This window comes from Mauremys mutica, chromosome 12 (genome assembly GCF_020497125.1).
Source record: "Mauremys mutica isolate MM-2020 ecotype Southern chromosome 12, ASM2049712v1, whole genome shotgun sequence".
In the NCBI taxonomy this organism is placed as follows: domain Eukaryota; kingdom Metazoa; phylum Chordata; order Testudines; family Geoemydidae; genus Mauremys; species Mauremys mutica.
In genome coordinates this window covers 52141560-52162936 of record NC_059083.1, presented here as the reverse complement: position 1 = coordinate 52162936, position 21377 = coordinate 52141560, and the positions used below count along the sequence as shown (strand labels likewise).

Sequence of the window (21377 nt, the reverse complement as noted above, 5' to 3'; positions counted from 1 at the left end):
GGTATTCTATTCTTGTTTAACAATGCGATTAAAACTGCTATTAACCACAACTATTTTTTTTAAATCTAGTTAATTTGTTTTGCATTAGTTGCGTGAGTTAACTGCGACTGACTGTCCTAGTTTTAAAATTTAAGAAAAAAATTGAAATTGAACCAGACTTGCTGTGTGAGAGTCATGGGGACTTGTGCTCCTCTCATCACACTTTAGGAGCTTCTGAGTGCCCCAGTCCCCCAAGGACAGGTCTAGACAGCAGTCTCACTCCGGCCATGCAGCCACCTCAGCCCGCATTAGCAACGAACTGTGAGACCCTGTAGGCTAAGGGCATTAGACACCCAAAACCCATTAAAACCCCAGTCCTATTGAAAGTTAATGGGGGAACTTGCACTCCTGAGGCACTTTGAGAACCACCCCATGCAGCCCTGTCGTTTGGTTTGGTTGTGTTGAAAGTTGAGCTGACGATAGAATTTTAACTTGCATGAACTAACATGATGAGAGTCTCGATCTACATGATGATGGGGTGACTTCAGAATGACACGGGGGTGGCTGGGTAGCGGAGATCAGAATCTGACCCCAGTGTCATGTACAGCAGAGCTGCTCGGATAATGGCCAATGGAAGAGTTTTCCATCTGGTTTTGTAACACCAGTTTCAGAAGGGAGGAGGTTCTGGTTTGAGCTTTTAGTTCAGTCCATTTGGAGCCAGCCAGATGGTGCCAATAATTCCCACATCGGGGACTGGGGGGAGCTGCCGCACCGTGGCTAGATAAAACTTAACTCCATTACCACCGAGCAGCCTCAACCTCCAGCTTACAACCAGCTCTGTATTAATCTGTGTGGACAATACATTGAGTGGGTGGCAGCTGTCAAATACTTGAGCAACATCATAGACTGGGCTGGAGGATGCTCAAAAGATGTGGGCACTCGTATGGCATCAGCTGCTGCCATGTTTCGGGCCTTTCAGTGACATCTGTGGGGACGTCAGGACATCCCACTTCCTACATAGCTGCAGATCTATCTTTTCCAGCCCCTGAGTTGCTGACAGCAACTCTACCATGTGACCATGAAACGTGGACTCTGAGGAAGGCTGAAGAGTGGAGAGGGATTTTTTTTTATTCTTGTCATCTTCATCCGGCCACTGGACCAGGACTATTCCCAGCTCTGCTACTGGCCTGCTAGATGACCATGGGAAGTCATGTCACCTATGTGCCTCAGTTTCCCATCTGTAAAATGGGGATAATTATGTCAAGCTCTTGGAACGCTGCTGATGAAAAGCACAATATAAAAACTAGGTCTTTTGATTACTACCAAACCACAGTAGCTCATCAACTGTGAACCTAGGTGAGAACGACAGCTGTCTAAACGGCCAGTAACTCCCACCAACAAACATTGCTCCTTCTGTTAAAAAAACTAGGAAACAAAATGTAAAAAAAATAAATTGTTAATGTTGAGTTAATGTAGCTCGGGCCCTTCCCAAAGGCTGAATTTGGCAAAATTCTGACTTCTGAGAGGCAGGAAATTCACAGAGGAGATAAATGCCCACACAACCGTAACTCTCCCCTATTTGTGCAATACCCTAAAATACCCACACCACAAAATGGACCACCACTGCAATGGACAAGCGCTCCCTGCCCTGGTCCTATGTTCAAACACTGATCCTATTCCCCCGACAGGATACCACACTTGTAAAGTGTAACGGCCACTTCACACCCTTTTCCAGACCCTGAGTTGCTGAAGACAGGGGAGAGTATTGTCACATTAAAAGCAGCAAAGAGTCCTGTGGCACCTTATAGACTAACAGACGTATTGGAGCATGAGCTTTCGTGGGTGAATACTCACTTCGTCGGATGTGGCAGCATAGGCTTTTCAGGACCACCTGGCTCACTCATGCCATCCCAGATGACAGGGGAAGAAGGGCTGTCAGCCTGACTGGAGTGGCTGAAGAGCACAGGTACCAACCTCAGGGCAGACTGTTCAGAAGCAGGGCACAACCCCCCCATTGACTGTGAGGTCTAGACTTGGATTTCATCAAACAAGTATCAAGTGGGACCTCCTCAAGCACTACAACAGCCTTAACATGGAGTCACAGACAGTCCCCTTGGACACTCCAGTCTGTCTTAACACCCAAGTAATCCTGCCTTTGTGATAGCTGGCCCCTTCCACCAAAAATCACAATAATATTCAGGGAGCTGATCCCTGGCAGGCACAGACTTGGCTTCCCCATGCTAAGGGGAGATGTCAGTGGGTGCTGCACAATCCCAGGAAACTGCAAGAAACGTCATAGGGACATATAATAAAATTAAAAGATGGCAAATTCTGAACCAATAAATACCTTTTCCCACGATGTGCGAGTAGACTGTAGACATCAAAGAGGGACTGGACATTTGTATGGCTCACAAGAATAACCAGAGTTATCATAGGCAATGATGATCATTCCTGTTACTCTAAGCAGCAGGTTGGATTGTTTTTCTCTAGGGACCAGATAGAGACACAAACACTCAGACACTCTCAGCTATTCTGCTGCAAGAACAAGACAACCCTGAGTAGATGCTGAGGGCATTAGGGTTCAAACTGTTATATCCTTGGGGGCAGCTGGTTTAGGAAGAAATCACTTGAGGCCAGACAGCAGACAGCTAACAAAACTACCATTTTATTTACAGACACAGAGCTCACCCAACCGGCCGAAACCGGCTGGGCTATCCCCTAATAATCTAACTCAGTTGCCATAGGAACAAAAACCATGACAACCAAATACCAAACATATTCCTCCCCCCCTAATAAGAAGAACATCCCCTAAATAAAACACACACTAGACTAGAGAAGGAGGGTAGACTGCCTCCATTCCCGGCTAAATCCTGGGGATTATTTTGCCCCATACCCGTGGGTTCGCCCTAGCTAAAGATCCAGCCGATGAGGAGGCCTTCTGTCTCTAGGTGGATTACGGCAAACTTCTGGTGTTGTTGCACCCGAAAGTACCGTGGGCTCTGGGTCCGCAGCACGAACAGGTGAGGAGATGGTATCAGCTCATGCTGGGCAAAGGGGTATCTCAGCCGCTGGCAGTAATGGAGGAGAACAGTCAGAAACAGGTGATTTGTGATTTGGTGTCTCACCAGAAGTGGTGAAGTCAGACCCCTCAACTGCAGATGTGTCCTGAGGACTGGCATGACCTGGCAACAGCTGATCTACATGTCGCCACCAGGTCAGATTCTCTGCAGTCCAGACTGTGTAGGAAACAGGTCCTGTTTGAGTGATGATTGTGGCAGGGAACCATTTAGCTCTGGAAGTATAATTCCGAGCCAAAACTGGCTGTCCCAGGCTAAAGATTTGCTCTTTTGCTCTGGGTGCCTGTCTGATAACTTGATTTTGCTGCTGATGTTGCACAATTTGTCGGGGTTCAGAAGGTTTCAGCAGATCAAAGCAAGTGCGCAGCTGTCATCCCATCATTAAAAAGGCCGGAGATGCCTTGGTCATAGCATGAGGTGTGTTTCTATAGGAAAGTAAGAAGGTATCCAGACGCTTTTGAATGGAGTGTTGTCCCTTTGCTGATTTCAAAGCGTTTTTCATTGTCTGCACAAATCTTTCAGCTAATCCGTTGGTGGACGGATGATATGGTGCTGACGTGATGTGGTGTATCCCGTTTGCCTTCATAAAATTTTGAAGCTCCTGAGAGACGAACTGCGGTCCGTTGTCGCTCACAAGTTGTTCTGGCAGACCAAGACGACTAAAGAGTCCTCGTAGTTTTTGGATAGTACCCTCTGCAGTAGTGGACTGCATTATAGAGACTTCTGGCCATTTAGAATGGGCATCTACTGCCACCAAGAACATGCTTCCTTCAAGGGGGCCAGCGAAGTCAACGTGAATACATTGCCACGGGTTTTCAGGCCAGTCCCATGGGTGTAGGGGTGCCCACTGGGGTGCATTCCTCACACCCTGACATGACATACAAGCTTTTGCCTTCTCTTCAATAGCACTGTCCAATCCAGGCCACCAAAAATAGCTTCGTGCAATTTCTTTCATGCACACTATTCCACAGTGACCGGAATGTAGCTGTTCTAACATCTATGATCTCAGTGGTGGTGGAATAATGACACGTCTCCCCCACAACAAACAACCAGATTGGACCGATAACTCTGTCCTTCTGGACATGTAGGTAACAAGGTCGGGTGAGACTGGAGAGGTTTGTCGAGATTTTCCATGCATCACCAGGTCCATAACTTGGGACAATACTGGGTCAACGCGAGTTGCCTTCTTTATCTGAGTAGCAGTGATGGGTGTATTCTCTGCCTGTTCAAAGTAGAAGATTTCCTTTTGGGCACTATCTTCATGTTTGACTGGCAAAGGCAACCTTGAGAGGCCATCTGCATTGCCGTGCAGAGTGGATTTCCGATATTTGATTTCATATGTGTGAGCTGAAAGTAACAATGCCCAACGTTGCATACGACTAGCAGCTAATGGGGGAATACCTGTGTAGGGTCCAAAAATTGACGTCAGAGGTCAATGGTCTGTGAGAAGAGTAAACTTTTGCCCAAACAGGTACTGATGAAACTTCCGAATTCCAAAAACAATTCCTAATGCCTCACGTTCAATTTGGGCGTAGTTAGTTTCTGCTTTGCTTAGAGTGCGTGAAGCAAAAGCAATAGATCTCTCTTCTCCCGAAGGCATAATGTGTGACACGACTGCTCCCACTCCATAAGGGGAGGCATCGCAGGCCAATTGTAGGGGTAAGGATGGATCAAAGTGCGTTAGAACTTCAGAATTTAGCAATGCATCCTTAGCTTTGTTAAATGCAACGTCACAGGCTTCAGTCCACTTCCAGGCCTTGTTCTGCCCAAGTTGCTCATGATGTGGTTTTAGCAGTGTGGCTAACTGTGAGATGAACTTTCCATAATAGTTCAGTATTCCTAGAAACGAGCGCAGCTGGCTTACATTTCGAGGTGGGGGAGCTTCCACAATAGCTTTAACTTTTGCAGGGGCCTTATGAAGACCTGCAGAATCAATGATGTGTCCCAAATATTCAACAGAGGGCTTGAAGAATTCACACTTGTCTTTGCGAACTCGTAGGCCATACTCTTCCAGTCTTTGTAAGGTAGCCTCTAAATTCTTTAAGTGATCCTCTTCATTTCTTCCAGTGACCAGGATATCATCCAGATAGCACTGAACTCCTGACAAGCCACACAAGATCTGGTCCATAGCCCTCTGGAACAGAGCGGGAGCAGACGTTATTCCGAAGGGTAGGCGACAGTATCGATAAAGCCCCTTATGAGTCACAATAGTCAACAGCTCTTGGGACTTTTCATCGACGTGCATCTGTAAATATGCTTGACTCAGATCAATCTTACTGAACTTTTGTCCCCCAGCCAGGCCTGCGAAGAGGTCATCGATGCGGGGAAGCGGGTATTGCTCTGCACACAACACTGGGTTGACAGTGACTTTAAAATCACCGCAAATCCGGAGAGAGCCATCTTTCTTCACTATTGGAACGATAGGAGTGGCCCATGAGCTATGGGTAACTGGTATTAGGACTCCATTGGTGACCAGGCGCTCCAGGTCCGCTTCGACTTTCGGCCTGATGGCATATGGCACAGTTCGGGCTTTCAGATATTTTGGTGGACTGTCAGGTTTAATGTTCAATGTCACAGTGATTCCCTTCATACTTCCCAAATCATCTCCAAAAACAGCAGCATGTTTCCTTAGTATAGGGGTTAGACTGGTTTCTTCTTTAGTCATCCGGTGCACTTCTGCCCAGTTCAGCCAAGACCTACCCATTAAGGCTGGGTAGTTACCTCTCACCACAAACAGTGGCAATTTAGCAGCCTGTCCATTGAGCTCCACCTTAACATCAATAGTGCCCAATATGGGCACAGCTTCTCCCGTATACGTCTTCAGAACAGTTTTTGTTGCCTTAAGTGGAAGATGCTGTAGCTTTTCTTTATACACAGTCTCGGAGACCAGCGAGACGGCTGCACCGGTGTCCAATTCCATGCGTATAGGTTTGCCATCCAACAACGGGGTTACCCAGTATTCATGTGAGCCCATTGCCAAAGACAAAACATGCAGTGGCACTTCCTCTTGCGATGAGGTGTCACTTTGATCATCCTGGGTCTGCTCTAGGGTATGCAGCGTTCCTCTTTTTGTCAGCCAGACCACAGGCCTCTTTTTCTTTTGTTTACAGGCACACTTAATGTGTCCCTTTTTGCCACAGTGTCGACACACCAGGTCCTTACACCAGCATTCTGATGCCTGGTGACCCGGCTTACCACAGCGGTAACATTCTTGACTCTGCACAGTTTTGTGGATCGGTTCTTGTGACACTTATTGCACCCTAGGGGATGCACCGATGTATTGTGCCTCCTTTGTAGCCAGTTCCATGGACACAGAAATATCAACAGCCTTCTGTAATGTAAGCTGAGCATCTGTCAGTAGGCGCTTCCGTATAGCTTCACTGTAGAGGCCACACACTAACCTGTCACACAGGGCATCATTTAACATCTCCTTAAATTCACAGTGTTCTGCTAGCTTTTTTAAAATTGCTACAAATTGTACAACTGTTTCATCTTCCTTTTGGTCTCTTTTGTGGAACCTATATCTTTCAGCAATTACCAGTGGTTTTGGGGAAAAATGGGACCCCAGGATTTCCACAATGTCACTGTAAGATTTAGTCGTTGGCTTAACAGGGTGTAGTAAGCTGCGTACCAGGGAGTAGGTTTTAGCCTCTACAACACTTAAGAATATTGGAACCTTCTTTGCTTCTGTAATGTCATTTGCAATAACAAAAAGCTCAAAACGCTCAGTATACACATTCCACTGCTCTATATTCTCATCGAAAGGTTCCAGTGGCCTGGTCAGAGTAGCCATGATTTTTAGTTTCACTTTCACAGTCAGTGTAAACAAGCAGCTTTTTTGTTTGTTTGTTCTTTACCTTGACTTCTATTTCCTTCTATTACTGGAGCAGCACCGGAATCCCATCCTCGTCGCCACTTGTTATATCCTTGGGGGCAGCCGGTTTAGGAAGAAATCACTTGAGGCCAGACAGCAGACAACTAACAAAACTACCATTTTATTTACAGACACAGAGCTCACCCAACCGGCCGAAACCAGCTGGGCTATCCCCTAATAATCTAACTCAGTTGCCATAGGAACAAAAACCATGACAACCAAATACACAACACAAACCTCCCCAAACACAATGTGTATCTCCATGCCGGGTAGATACTGTGTATTCTTACCTCTTTTTAACACGAGTGGCTAGTCACAGTTTGGAACCGTGGGGATGTCCCAGTTGGAAGTAGAAATTGATGGAGTCTGATATTTTCTTTGATCCAATCTCGTTTATTGACAAGGAATGTACAAAGTCTGACTTCTCTGAATGCATAAGGAACCAAGAACAAAAGGAGCAGCTTCTTTGCTTACCACCCCAAGTCTCATTCAACACCTCGTGTGACCCAAACTCTCACTTTTTCCAGACTTGCACTGGGCTTCTGCTTGGCTTCCTTGCTTTTTTCCCTCGGGCTCCCTCTCTCTGTTCTGTGTGTTCTCTCTCCTCTCTCTTCTCTTACACACCAACCCATGCCCAGCCAAACTCTTCTGCCCACTCAGTCCAAATTCCTGGGCAGGTTCACACACCGTTTGTCTTAGGGAGGGGGCTTCTGATTAACTCATCCTGATAGTTATGTGAATAGGAGGGGATGTCAACACATCAGTTAGAATAAGTTTTTTAACTCAACCATAAGAAGGTTTGGTCCAGGTCATAATGACATCCCTCACCTCAGGAGAGGCTCAGGATAGTCACCCAGTCTTGGCCCCACCCTACAACGTCCACACAGGTATTTTTAGCATGATAGCACAAGCCCTGCTAGCACGAGTCTGCCTACCCAGGCTGAAAGGCTCACCTTCAGCTGCTGTGTAGACGACCTTCAATGGCTCAACTACTGTCATGCTTTCAGTTAGTTCCTGTGTATTAATTTGAATCAGAGGCCTAAGGATTAAAGTACTATTCAATGGGTAGAATTTTTAAAAGCACCAAAGTGACTTCAAAGACAGAACTCCCCTTTCAGAAGGACCCAAGTATGGGGGAAAGTGTCTCATTGAAAGTCAATGAGATTTATGCTTCTAAGTCAGCTAGACATTTTTGGAAACTTTATCCAATGTGCTCCAGGATGAAAGATGCTGGCACTTTTCAAATATGTCGTGAGTATCATTTCCTCCACACCTACCTGCTGCTTTTTTATTTGACATCACTTTTGTTGTTGTTGCTGCTGTAGGAATGAGGTTGTGTCAACAGAAATAATTCACATCATTTATTTTATTTTGATGGCCACTAATCTGTTTTGGGTCTGACACACTGGGTCTTAGGGAATGTCTACACTGCAATGTAAGACCAAGCTCAGACTCAGGCTTGAGGATTTCAATCTGACAAACACACATTCAACCACAATTTTACGCCTATTGAGAAGATAATTAAGCCTCCCTTTGCCATAGCTTCTGTGATCCGGATACTGTTTCATGAGCCCATGCCAAAGGGGGTACATGGGCTCTGCTAGAATAACCATGAGAACAATGATTCCAGCTATGACATTGTCATTTGGAATAGTGTTCCAGGCTGTCCATGAAGGTAGACGCCTCACTGACAGAAAACCCTGGCATCAGGAACTTTTCCAGGGCAGCCCATGATGGTGTCCATAACTTGGTCTCTGTGGTCCCCAAGGGCCTGCATACCCATGGAGTAGTACCTTTTGCAGTGTCTGTACTCCAGCTCCTTGAGTACATACAATCATGGCCCCAATGAAGTGGGGAAACCCCATTCTCTCCAAGCCAGCACTTACTTTGGGGATATTGTTTATGCCCCCACATTTGGCTAAACCACACACCTGACTGCCTCAAAAACCTCAGCCACCACTTCACCTTCCAGTCGACTGTCCAACCCCAAACTGGTTAGCAATGGACCCGTAGGACCCTGGGGTATAGCAACCTACTTTTGAACAGGAATGGCTTCCCTCATGTATGTGTCGTGGTGCTGAAGGGTCTGGGCAAGCTGCTAACAAGGCTCCAGAAATGTAGCTTTCTTCATGAGCAAGGTCTGGTCATACCAGGTCTGCATGACGAGGGGGTCCCACCAGTCTGTGCTCGTGACCCTGCTAGAGAAGCACCGGTCTACACAGGGGGCATTAGTGACTCTCCCGAGAGCCATGAGCAGCATCAGCCAGTTTGAGTCTGCCAGGTCTGTATCACCCTCCTCCTCCTCCAACAGTGCCTTCTTCTGCAGGTCAGAAAATGCCCCCAAAACGTCCACCAGCGCCTCATGGAAGCTCTGACCATTGCCTGAAACAGAAGTGAAAGCACAAGCAAGACAAGTGCTTCAAACGCTGACTGTGATGGGTTGGATCACAGAAATCCCCCTGGGAACTGTGACCTGAGTGCCCAGACTACTTCTACCTCTGCTTTCCCTACCAGCTCGGGACTCCACTACCCTGTCTTGCCAAGCCAGCCATTCCCATCTGTTCCAACAAAGACCCAGGGTCTGAATGACTTTCCCAAAAGCTGCAGGTTTACTTGAAAGCAGCTAACAGAAGTGTGCTTGTCTTTAGTACTCAGATGCAAAACTCCCAATGGGGTCTAGACCCAAATAAATCTGTTTTACCCTGTATAAACCTTATGCAGGGTAAACTCATACATTGTTCGCCCTCTATAACACTGACAGAGAGATATGCACAGTTGTTTGCTCCCCCCAGGAATTAATACATAATCTGAGTTAATTAATAAGTAAAAAATGATTTTATTAAATACAGAAAGTAGGATTTAAGTGGTTCCAAGTAATAACAGACAGAACAAAGAAAAGTCACCAAGCAAAATAAAATAAAACGCACAAATCTATGTCTAATTAAACTGAATACAGATAAGATCCTCACCAGTTCCAGAAAGCTCCCTTTTACTGACTAATCTCCTTTTAGCCTGGGTGCAGCAATCGCTCACACCCCTTGCAGTCACTGGCCTTTGTTCCAGTTTCTTTCAAGTATCCCGGGGGGGGCGGGGGTGGAGAGGCTCTCTCTTTAGCCAGCTGAAGACCTGGCACAGACTGGTTTGACTTAGGACTGCATAGTGGAGCATAGATGCCTGAGCACTGGTGTGAGGCCTGAGTCAGGAAATTCTAAACCTAGTGTTAATATTCAGTGTGGACACTCAAGCCTTGGTTTACACTCACTGAGCCTACGGATTCAAGACCCACAGACCCTAAGCTTACATTGCAGTATAGGCACACTCTTACACCCCTTCTACCCATTGCAAAATGACACGTAGTACAACAAATGGGAAGACCAGTACAATCTTCCCAGATATAAAGTTATGGAGCTTTTGAGAATCCAGGACGTCAAGGAGACAGAAAATACTTGAACCAACTAATTCCACCCACAGGGATCTGAGGCCAGTGCCAAGTAGAATGTGGCATTTTCCCAACTCAGAGAGAGCAGAGAAATGGGTGAAACACATATCTGAAATCTCAAACGTCACCATGTGGAGTGTAGAGCGCAAGACAGGTTTCCAATTAAGACAGTAGCAAGTATCAGCTTTAGCCACAAAAGAGGAATGTCATCAACCCAAGACATAGTATGTCCTCACATTCCCCAAAGCAGTGCCTATTGGCATGAGCTAGGGCCCTACTAGAGGTAAACTTTCTTGCTCGTTAAGCCAGATAAATTCCTTCACAGATCAGTGACTCCATCTGAATTCATTTGAGCAACATATATTAACGGATGACTTTTCTCAGGGCCTCCTTCACCTCTTTGTTTCGCAGGCTGTAGATGAGGGGGTTGAGCATGGGAGTCAGGACTGTGTAGAAGACAGAGAACACTTTGTTCAGGGCTTTCAGTGTATTGGTTTTTGGTAGCAGATACACAGTTATTATGGTCCCATAGAAAACTGTAACCACAATGAGGTGAGAGGAGCAGGTGGAAAAGGCCTTTTGCCTCCCAGTGGTGGAAGGGATTCTCAGGATAGTAGCAATGATACAAACATAGGATGTCACAGTTAATAGAAATGGGCAAGGCGTGTTTATGGAGGCGAGTATGAAACTAACCAGTGTGATCATGCTGGTGTCACTGCAGGAGAGTTTTAGCATTGGAGAAAAATCACAAAAGAAATGGTCAATTTCATTGGGGCCACAGAATGTTAATTGCAACATAAACCACATCGTTATTACACAAGTTAGAAATCCGCTTATCCAAGACCCCGCTGCTAGCTGGAGGCACAACCTGCCATTCATCAGGGCTGCATAACGCAGGGGTTTGCATATCGCTAGATACCGATCATAAGACATCACTGCTAGGAGATAACATTCTGTAGTTATCAAACAACCAAAGCAATAAAACTGTGCAAAACAGCCACTGACAAAAATGGTTCTGTCTCCAGTCAGCAGACTGGCCAGTAACCTGGGCAGGATGGTCAAGGTGTAGCAGGTCTCCAAGCAGGACAAGTTCCCCAGGAAGAAGTACATGGGGGTGTGAAGGTGCTGATCAGCCACAACTAGCACAACAATGAGAATGTTCCCAGACATGGTCACAATGTAGATCACCAGGAAAACCAGGAATAGAAGGAGCTGCAGTTCAGGAAGATTCCCGAATCCCAGGAGGATAAATTCTGTGATGATCGTTCGATTGTCCTCTTCTGCTTTGTCTATGAGGTGCATCTAGGTACAAAGAAAAATACTAAAACTCATCCCATCAACTTAAGCAAGTGCAGAAGGACAGATATCCAGAGGCATTTAGGCACCCAAAGTTGCAGCTAGGTGCCTAGTGGGATTTTCAAAAGTACTTAGGCAACCAATGTGCCTTAAGGTCGGATTTTTAAAGGTATTTAGGTGCTGGAGCACACAGCATCACAATGACCAAGCCTAAATCTCATTTTCCCAGATTTAGGCAATGAGGACTCTACAGTCTATTCACAGCCAATGGGATTTAGACTCCTCCATGCCTAAATCCCTTTTGAAAATGGAATTAAGGCTCCTCAATCAGTTAGGCATTGTTGCAACACAGAGCTCAGCAACCTTTAAATAGCTTTAAAAATCTGGTCCTGAGGGCTTTGCTGAATCAGGATCTTAATTCAAGGTATGCAGAGCCAGAAAGGATCTGCTGTTCCTCAAAGGATGCACGCCACTGGCAAGTTTTAGCCCACACTAAAAATGGTCAGCGGCGGTAAGAGAGAGTAAAGGAATGGCTTTAACAAGAATGATCTCACAGCCTTTCCTCACATGAATAAATCTGAGGTCTAATTCTGATCTCCCAAACTGTTTTTTGCAATATTAACTCAATTGTTTTCCTAGCAGCACACTGCATATTCTAAGGTCGTTAATCAGCCTTCACTCAGTGACTATTCCCAAATACCCAGAAAAATGGAAGTGTGCTGGTTACAGACCGAGCAAAATCGTAGTATCTGAGCACCTCACAGTCCTTAATGCAGTGGTCCCCAACGTGGTGCTCACGGGCATCATGGCGCCCGCCGGGGCATTTATGTGTGCCCACCTAGTGCTCTGCAGGGGAAAGAAGCCGCGGCCCTGTGTTTGCTGGGGACAGAGAACTCCAGGGCTTTAGGCGCTGCTTCTCTCTGTCCCCGGCAGGTGCTGGGCCGCGGCTTCTCTCCTGCCAGGCACAGAGAACTCATGGGCTGCAGAGAAGCCGCAGCCCCGCGCCTGCCGGCAGGGGCGGCTCTACGTTTTTGGCCGCCCCAAGCAGTCATGCCCGGGAGGCGCCCCCGAGCCGCGGGAGCAGCGGACCTCCCGCGGGCATGACTGCAGAGGGTCCGCTGGTCCCGCGTGGCTCGGCTGGACCTCCCGCGGCTGCGGACGGCTCGCGGGTCCGGCGACTCTGCTTGAGCTGCCGCAGGCATGCCTGCGGGAGGCCCAGCCGAGCCGCGGGACCAGCGAACCGTCCGCAGTCATGCCTGCGGGAGGTCCACTGGAGCCGCCGGCCGAGCGCCCCCTCCGCAGTCATGCCTGCGGCAGGTCCGCTGCTCCCGGGGCTCCGGTGGACCTCCCGCAGGCATGACTGCGGCAGGTCCGCCGGCCCAGCCTGCTGCCCCCCCCGGCCGCAAAGGACGCCCCCTAGATTTTGCCACCCTAGGCACCAGCTTGTTTTGCTGGTGCCTAGAGCCGCCCCTGCCTGCCGGGCACACAGAACTCCGGGGCCCGCCTAGTGCCCATCAGGGAAGAGATGCCAGGGCCCCCTGCCAGGCACCTGCTTGCTCCACTGGTGCCTGGAGCCGGCCCTGTATGTGAGTATTCTTCCTGCACTGATACTGCTGTTTTCTTGTGCTTTGCAATTTATTAATTTTTTAACATTTTGCTCCAAAATGAGTGGTTCAAATAAGAGACAACATATGTATTATTTCAACCCAGAGTGGGAAGAATATTAAACATGATGTTTTTCATATTATTTATTGTACAAATACAAAATAAGCCTTGAAAAATTGTTGGCGCCCGCCACACTCTTCTGAAAACATGAATGTGCTATTGGCCACAAAAAGGTTGGGGGCCACTATTTTAATGTATTTATCCTCACAATGCCACAGTGAGATTGGAAAAGGTTTCTGTGCCCATTGTACAGATGGAGAACTGAGGCCCAGAGGGTCAGTTTGATAAGATACGTAGTGCCTAAAAATGCAGATCAGTGCCCAGTGGGATTTTACAAAGTCCTTCATCAGCCTCAGTGCCTATCTCGCATTCAAGCCAAAGGATATTAGATGCCTAACCTGCTTAGATGCTTTTCAGCATTCCACTTGGTACCCATCTACATCATTTGGTGCCTCAACAAGTTTGAAATCTGGCCTAAGTAATTCCCCAAAAGGGCCCCAGGGAGCCTGCTGGAGAACAGAGAATTGACCCCACGTGTCCAACATCCCAGGTTAGCCCCCTACCCAAATCTATCCAGAGCTATAGCTTGCCACATTATTCAGTTTCCTGAATTACTCAATGATCTCTTATGACAGTGAGTTCCAGGAGACAAATACACATTGTGTAAAAAGAAAATTGTTTCATGTCTGAGTGCTAAAGTGCTAAATTGTTTCATGTCTGTTAAGTTGATTGCGTCACTCTTGATTTGTAGGTGCACCTGATGGAGTTTCTCTGTCCCATTCTGTAGTCCTTAACTTCTCACATGTCCCACCTTCTTCATCTCTCAGAGGGGTAGCTGTGTTAGTCTGGTTCTGTAAAAGCAGCAAAGACTCCTGTGGCACCTTATAGACTATAACTACGTCTGTTAGTCTATAAGGTGCCACAGGATTCTTTGCTGCTTGTTCATTTCCTCTTTCAGTGAAACTCCCTGAGTCTTTTCTGAGGCTGGGATATTCAAAGGGACCTAAAGAAATTAGATACCATTGAAAAATCGAGGGGAGTTGGTCACCTGACTCCCCTGAAATTCCCAGCCCCATTAAACTCTTTCCATCCATGCATCTGCTTCTCTTCCTGCTCTCTGCTCTGTTCCCAACCCCATGCAGTAAATGGGAAAAGAAGAGGCGCTCTCTCCTCTCTTCCCCCAGCTCTGAGACAGCAGGTGCAGCTCAGGAGCCTGCATGTCAGCACCAGCAGAGCAGGGCGTGAGCATGCTCTCCACATGCTAATGCCTGAGACACTGAGAGCAGGACCTTGACTAGCAGCGCAGCTGGGAAACTCCCTCTGCCCAGTGTCCTTCCCCGTGCACAAAGGGAATGCCCCGAGCAGGCACATACAGACCCCTGTCCCTCTCCTCCCCTCCTTGGTACCCTGAGACGCACTCTACCCCAGGTGCACTCTGCAGCTCAGCTGAAGAGTGCGAGTGTCTGGGCCTGGATTTTGTGCAGCATCCCGGGTGCAACAGAACAACTGGAAATCAATGCTCCCAGCCACACCCTGCAGTGTTGCAGTTCAGCCCTGTTGGGAGGGGAGAGGAGGAATGAGACCTATCAAAGGCAGAATAGGAAGTGTGAGGGAGCAGGATATGCACAGCGACGGTGTGTGCCGAGAAACAGCTCCAGCTGTGCTCCTTCCCACTACCGCACCATTTCCTTCCTATGTGAGATCCCCAGGATCTGACCAAGGGCTTGTCTAAACAGAGAGTTAGATCATGAGAAGCTGGGGTGTGAATCTCCAGAGCACTAACCTGCCATGTACTAACACGCTGTGTGGACCTCGCTCCAGTGCACAAAATATTCCCTAGTGCACATTGACCTACCCCCATTTCAAACAGCACTAGGGCAAAATCCACTAGGGGACTTTTAGTGTGTGATAGCTGGATCCACGCGGCCCCTCACTGCAGAGCAACCTACCGCACTGTAGATTTCCACCCCAGTTTGCCACGCACTGACTCCCTGTGTGGACAAACCCCAGGAAGGTTCAGATTTACTTTGAATCCTCAGCAAGAAGCGGCGACCTCTGTGTTGATGCTGAGTGGGTGTGGGGATCTGATTTCCACTTCCATGCTGCTCCCCTCTGTCTCCTGCTCTCAGAGTTTGTCCACAGGGTGGGGTAGTGCACTCAATAGCAATGGGATTTCTAAAGGGCACCAACGTCTGGCACGCGAACTGGCTCATGTAGAATCTTGCTGGCGCCCACAGAAAGTTCCTTTGTGCACAACACATTAGGCAATTTAGAATTAACACCCCACTGTTGTGCACTATCACCCCGTATGGACAAGCCCTTATTAGCTCTGCAAAGACACCTACCTTCCACTGCTGCACTGGGCCGGCTCTTGATTTCTTGCCTGATGCACACACCCGTGTATATTACAAGGGGCCTCCATGGCTCCTGCTCTGGAGCCTTCTAGGGTTTATAGGGGAAAGCAGCCTCAGGTTGGCTCAGGAAGCTCTTGGGATCTCCGCTGAGGCTGCTGCTAATGATCCCTGCTTTGCAAGTGCCCTCAGGAGGGAATTCAATGCTATGGTGCTTGTTAAGACACTGTAAACATCAAGGCCATTGACTACTGAGGCCTGGTCTACACTACAGAGTTAGGCTGACTCAAGGCATCTTATGTCGACCTAACTATGGAAGCGTTTACACTTAAATTTCACTCCCTCTGATGTAACTGCTCCACTACGCTGACTTAATAACTCAACCTACACGAACGGCGTAGAGTCAAGGTTGATGTAGTTAGCGTCAATGTAGACACTGCGTTTCTTATGTCAAATGTTATTGGCTTTCAGGAGCCTTCCCATGATGCCCCACACTGTCAGTGCAATCGGCGCGAGTGCTCCTGGTGAGCAATGTGAGCACCGCCGACACAAGGAGCAGAGTGCAGACACGCACGAGCGATGTAATTACTGCGGCGACTGTCTGCTGGTGTAAGTTAGGTCGACTTAATTCTGTAGTGTGGACATGGCCTGAGTTAGAGAAGAATGAGTTCCTTAGGATTTGGCCCATAGCAGTTATTCTTTGCTGACTGTCTGTGCTAGCTTGCCCATTCCGGGGTGAATTAACAGGTGTGTTGTATGTAAGACCTGGGAGGTAATTGTTCTGCTCTGCTCGGCACTGGTGAGGCCTCAGCTGGAGTAGTGTGTCCAGTTCTGGCCACCGCACTTTAAGAGGGATGGGGAAAAATTAGACACAGTCCAGAGGACAGCAACAAAAATGATAAAGAGGTTTAGAAAACCTGACCTGTGAGGAAAAGTAGAAAGAATTGGGCATGTTTAGACTGGAGAAGAGAAGGGTGAGGGGGGACGTGGTAACAGTCTTCAGAGATATACCAGGTTGTTAGAAAGAGGATGATGATCCATTGTTCTCCACGTGCACCAAGGGTAGGACAAGAAGGAAACTATAACAAAATATTCAGAGGAGTGGGGAGGAGCACTGTGGAATCACAGAGCAACTGAGTGGCCAGTGGAAAAGCCATTGGATTGGGATTATTCCCAGCTCTGCCACTGGCCTGTTGGATGATCATGTGGCACTGAGGCACATGATCATCCAACAGGCCAGTGGCAGAGCTGGGAATAATCTGTAAAATGGGGATAATGATCTCAAGCTCTTGGAGATGTGTTGATGGAAAATACAATATAAAAACTAGGTCTTTTGATTATTACCGAGCCACAGTAGCGCATGAACTGCAAACCTAGAGGAGAACGACAGTTGTCTAAATGGCCAGGAACTCCCACCAACAAACATTGCTCCTTCTGTTTAATAAACTAGGAAATAAAAGGTCACAAAATAATCTTTGTTAATGGAGAGTTAAGGTGCCCAGTGATAGCTCGGGCCCTTCCCAAAGGCTGAGTTCAAGAAAACTCTGACTTCTGAGAAGCAGGAAATAGAGAGAGAAGATAAATGCCCACACAACCATAACTCTGCCCTGTTTGCGCAATACCCCAAAATACTCACACCACAGATTCCCAATCTACCGTGTCACTGCAGTGGGCAGGTGCTTCCTGCTATGGCACTATGTTCAAACCCAGATCCTACTCTCCAGACAGGATACCACACTTCTACAGTGTAACGGTCACTTCACACCCTTTTCCAGCCCCTGAGTTGTTGAAGACAGAGGAGAGTATTGTCACACTGTGGCGGAGAAGCAGGGCCGGCTCTATATATTCTGCCGCCCCAAGCAGTCATGCGCGGGAGGCGCCCCGGAGCCCCTGGAGCAGCAGACCTCCCGCGGGCTTGACTGGTGAGGGTCCGCTAGTCGCGCAGCTCGGCTGGACCTCCCACAGCTGCGGGTGGTTCGCTGGTCCGGCGGCTGCGGTTGAGCTGCCGCAGTCATGCCTGCGGGAGGTCCAGCCGAGCCGCGCGACCAGCGAATCGTCCGCAGTCACGCCTGCGGGAGGTCCACTAGAGCCGCGGGAGGAGCGCCCCCTCCGCAGTCATGCCTGCGGCAGGTCCGGTTATCCTGGGGCTCCGGTGGACCTCCCGCAGGCGTGACTGCGGCAGGTCCGCTGGCCCAATCTGCCGCCCCTGCCGGCAAGTGCCGCCCCACGCGCGTGCTTGTCGCGCTGGGGTCTGGAGCCGGCCCTGCGGAGAAGAAGGGCTGTCAGGCTGTCTGGAGTGGCTGAAGAGCACGGGCACCAGCCTCAGGGTAGACTGTTCAGAAGCATTGGCTGTGAGTTCTAGACTTAGATTTCACCAACCAAGTATCAAGTGGGACCTCCTCAAGCACTACAATAGCCTTAACATGGAGTCACAGACAGTCCCCTCTTGCCACCCAAGTAAACCTGCCTTTGTGATAGCTGGCCCCTTCCACCAAATATCACAATAATATTCAGGGAGCTGACCCCTGGCAGGCACAGACCTGGCTTCCCCACACTAAGGGGAGATGTCAGTGGGTGCTGCACAATCCTGGGAAACCGCAAGAAACATCATAGGGATATACAATAAAATTAAAAGATGGCAAATTCTGAACCAATAAATACCTTTTTCCACGATGTGCGAGTAGAGAGTAGTCATCAAAGAGGCACTGGACATTTGTATGGCTCACAAGAATAACCAGAGTTACCATAGGCAATGATGATAATTCCTGTTATTCTAAGCAGCAGGTTGGGTTGTTTTTCTCTAGGGATCAGATAGAGACACAAACACTGAGGGTATGGCTACTCTTGCGAGTTGCAGCACTGGTGGAGGCTTTCCAGCGCTGCAATTAGTAAGTGTCCACATCTGCAGGGCACATCCAGCACTGCAACTCCCTGGTTGCAGTGCTGGCCGTACACCTGGCTCAGCATGGGGAATAAAGAATGCAGCGCTGGTGCTGCAGCGCTGGTCATCAAGTGTGGCCACGCACCAGCGCTGTTATTGGCCTCCAGGGTTTAAGGATGTATCCCAGAATGCCCGTTCAGCCACTCTGCTCATCAGCTCAGACTCTACTGCCCTGGCCTCAGGTGACCCGCCCTCTAAATGCCCCAGGAATTTTAAAAATCCCCTTCCTGTTTGCTCAGCCAGGTGTGGAGTGCAATCAGTGAATCTTTACAGGTGACCATGCCTCCACGTGTCAAACGAGCCCCAGCTTGGAGCAATGGCGAGCTGATGGACCTCATCAGTGTTTGGGGGGAAGAATCTGTGCAGGCACAGCTGCGCTCTAGTCGTAAGAATTATGATACCTTTGCCCAGGTATCAAGAAACATGCTGGAAAGGGGCCATGAGCGGGATGCACTGCAGTGCAGGGTTAAAGTAAAGGAGCTGCGGAGTGCCTATTGCAAAGCACTGCCCCCACGACCTGCCGTTTTTACAAGGAGCTGGACGCGATTTATGGGGGTGACCCCTCTGTAAATCCGAGGACCACAATGGACAGTTCAGAGCCGGTAGAGGAGAGGGAGGTGGAGGGGGAGATCCAAACAGACAGTGAGGCTACTGTGGTGGGGGGAGACACCCCGGAGTCCCAGGAGGCATGCAGTCAGGAGCTCTTCTCAAGCCAGGAGGAAGCTAGCCAGTCGCAGCACCTGGAACTTGGTTCAGAAGAATCACAGGAGCAGGTCCCAGGTAAGCAGCTTTTATTGCAATGCAAATGATTTGGGAGAGGAGGGGGTGGTATGGCTGAGTGCTTGCATGCCTAGACGTGGAATATCCCATTGATGTGGTCTATCACGTCGCGGTAATTTGCCTCTGTAATCTCCTCAAAAGTTTCAGCAAGAGCATAGGCAATGCGCTTGAGCAAGTTTAAAGGGAGAGCCAGTGTGGTCCCTGTCCCAGTCAGTCCGCGCCACTGTTCCAGGAGGGGTGGGGGGACCATTGCTGTACACAGGCAAGCTGCATAGGGGCCAGGGCGGAATCCGCATTGTTGTAGTAGACCCTCCCTTGCTTCCCAGGAAACCCACAGCAGGGAGATATCTTCAAGTATTAACTCCTGTGTGACATGGAGGGAGGCACACTGTTTCATTGCAGGTCCCAATAGCAGCTTTGTGCCTTCCCCAAAGCCCACAAACAGCAGTGCACCCATGAACCAAGAAGCCCCCTGCCCAGGCAAACCAGGCAAGCATGTCTCCCAGGTTTTATTAACTTTTACTCTACTGCCTTACCCTCACTTACCATTTCTGCGAGTCTGTGAATTCTCTAGGTGTGTTTGAAATGTCTGAGGAATGCTACAGTGTGAGACTGGAAAGTAACTCACTGAGATTATACACAGTGCATGCTCTCTTAAAATGTATCATTTGCTGTATTTTTATAGTGTCCTTGACTAGTCCTGGACCGGCCTTATCAGAGACTGAAAAAAAACTTCAGAACCTAAGGAGGAAGCCTAAGAAAAGCAAGGAAGATTTGGTGAATGCAATTCTGAATCAGTGTGCAAGAGACAATAAAACTTCGCAGGAATGGAGAGGCAAAATTCAGCACTGGAGGGAAACACAAAGCAGGAGAAAGGAGTTGTCACTGAAGAAAACCACGAGGCAGCTTATAAACCTCATGGTGCGCCAAACAGACTGTATGCAGTCACTGGTAGTCATGCAGGCAGAGCACTACCGTGCCAACCGCTCCCCCTCCCAAACCTCTTTCCCTTGTGCACCAATGTCAGCTCCAAACCCCGTTCCCCAGCATCCAGGTTCTTACCTACAGCACCACCAGCTGCCCCTGACACCTGTATGGTCACCTATGAGCCCAGAGAACTATGACCCTTACCCTCTGCACTCAACCCCCATCACCATGCAGCATTATAATCCTGAAGTGCACAGCACTCCTGGCAGTACATATACAAACCTATGAATGTACAGTCCAACAACCAACCCCCCTGCCCTTTTCCTTTTTTTTAAAATAAATGATTTCTTTGATTATGAAACGGTTTTTATTATTGCATAAAGTGAAAGATAACAAACCCCAAGGAAAACACAGGTAACAAACCCCAAGGAAAACACAGGCACTTAAAAGCACTGTAACCAGTGCTGTTCACTCCCGGTCACGGCAAAAACCATTACTGTTGGCTTTCAGCCTCAAATTCCTCCCTCAAGGCATCCCTAATCCTTTTAGCACTGCTGTGGGCATCTCTAGTAGCCCTTCTCTCTGGCTGTGCAAATTCAGCCTCCAGGACTTGTACCTCATTGGTCCATGCCTGGCTGAATGTTTCACCCTTCCCTTCACAAATATTATGGAGGGTGCAGCATGCGGATATAACCGCAGGGATGCTGCTTTCCCCCAAGTCTAGCTTCCCATAAAGCGCTCGCCAGCGCCCCTTTAAACGCCCGAAAGCACACTCCACAGTCATTCGGCACCGGCTCAGCCTGTAGTTGAAACGGTCCTTGTTCCTGTCCACCTTCCCTGTATAGGGTTTCATGAGCCAAGGCATTAACGGGTAAGCGGGGTCCCCAAGGATCACAATGGGCATTTCAACGTCCCCTACTGTGATCTTCCGGTCTGGGAAAAATGTCCCGTCCTGCAGCTTCCTGAACAGGCCTCTGTTCCGAAAGATGCATGCATCATGCACCTTTCCAGGCCAGCCTGTGTAAATGTCAATGAAATGCCCACGGTG

At 48.5% G+C, this 21377-nt stretch overlaps 2 protein-coding genes across 3 annotated transcripts in view; both read right to left on the bottom strand.

Moving 5' to 3' along the window:
* Positions 1-21377, bottom strand: part of LOC123345337 — a 716016-nt gene that overhangs the window by 84254 nt on the left and 610385 nt on the right. The gene's annotated exons all lie outside the window — the stretch shown is intronic.
* LOC123346932 (olfactory receptor 6B1-like) lies at positions 9029-11671 on the bottom strand. The gene is made up of 2 exons (XM_044984370.1): positions 10738-11671; positions 9029-9312 (listed from the first exon to the last, which is right to left on the bottom strand). The coding sequence occupies exons 1-2, from the start codon at positions 11669-11671 to the stop codon at positions 9029-9031; spliced, it is 1218 nt and encodes a 405-aa protein (XP_044840305.1).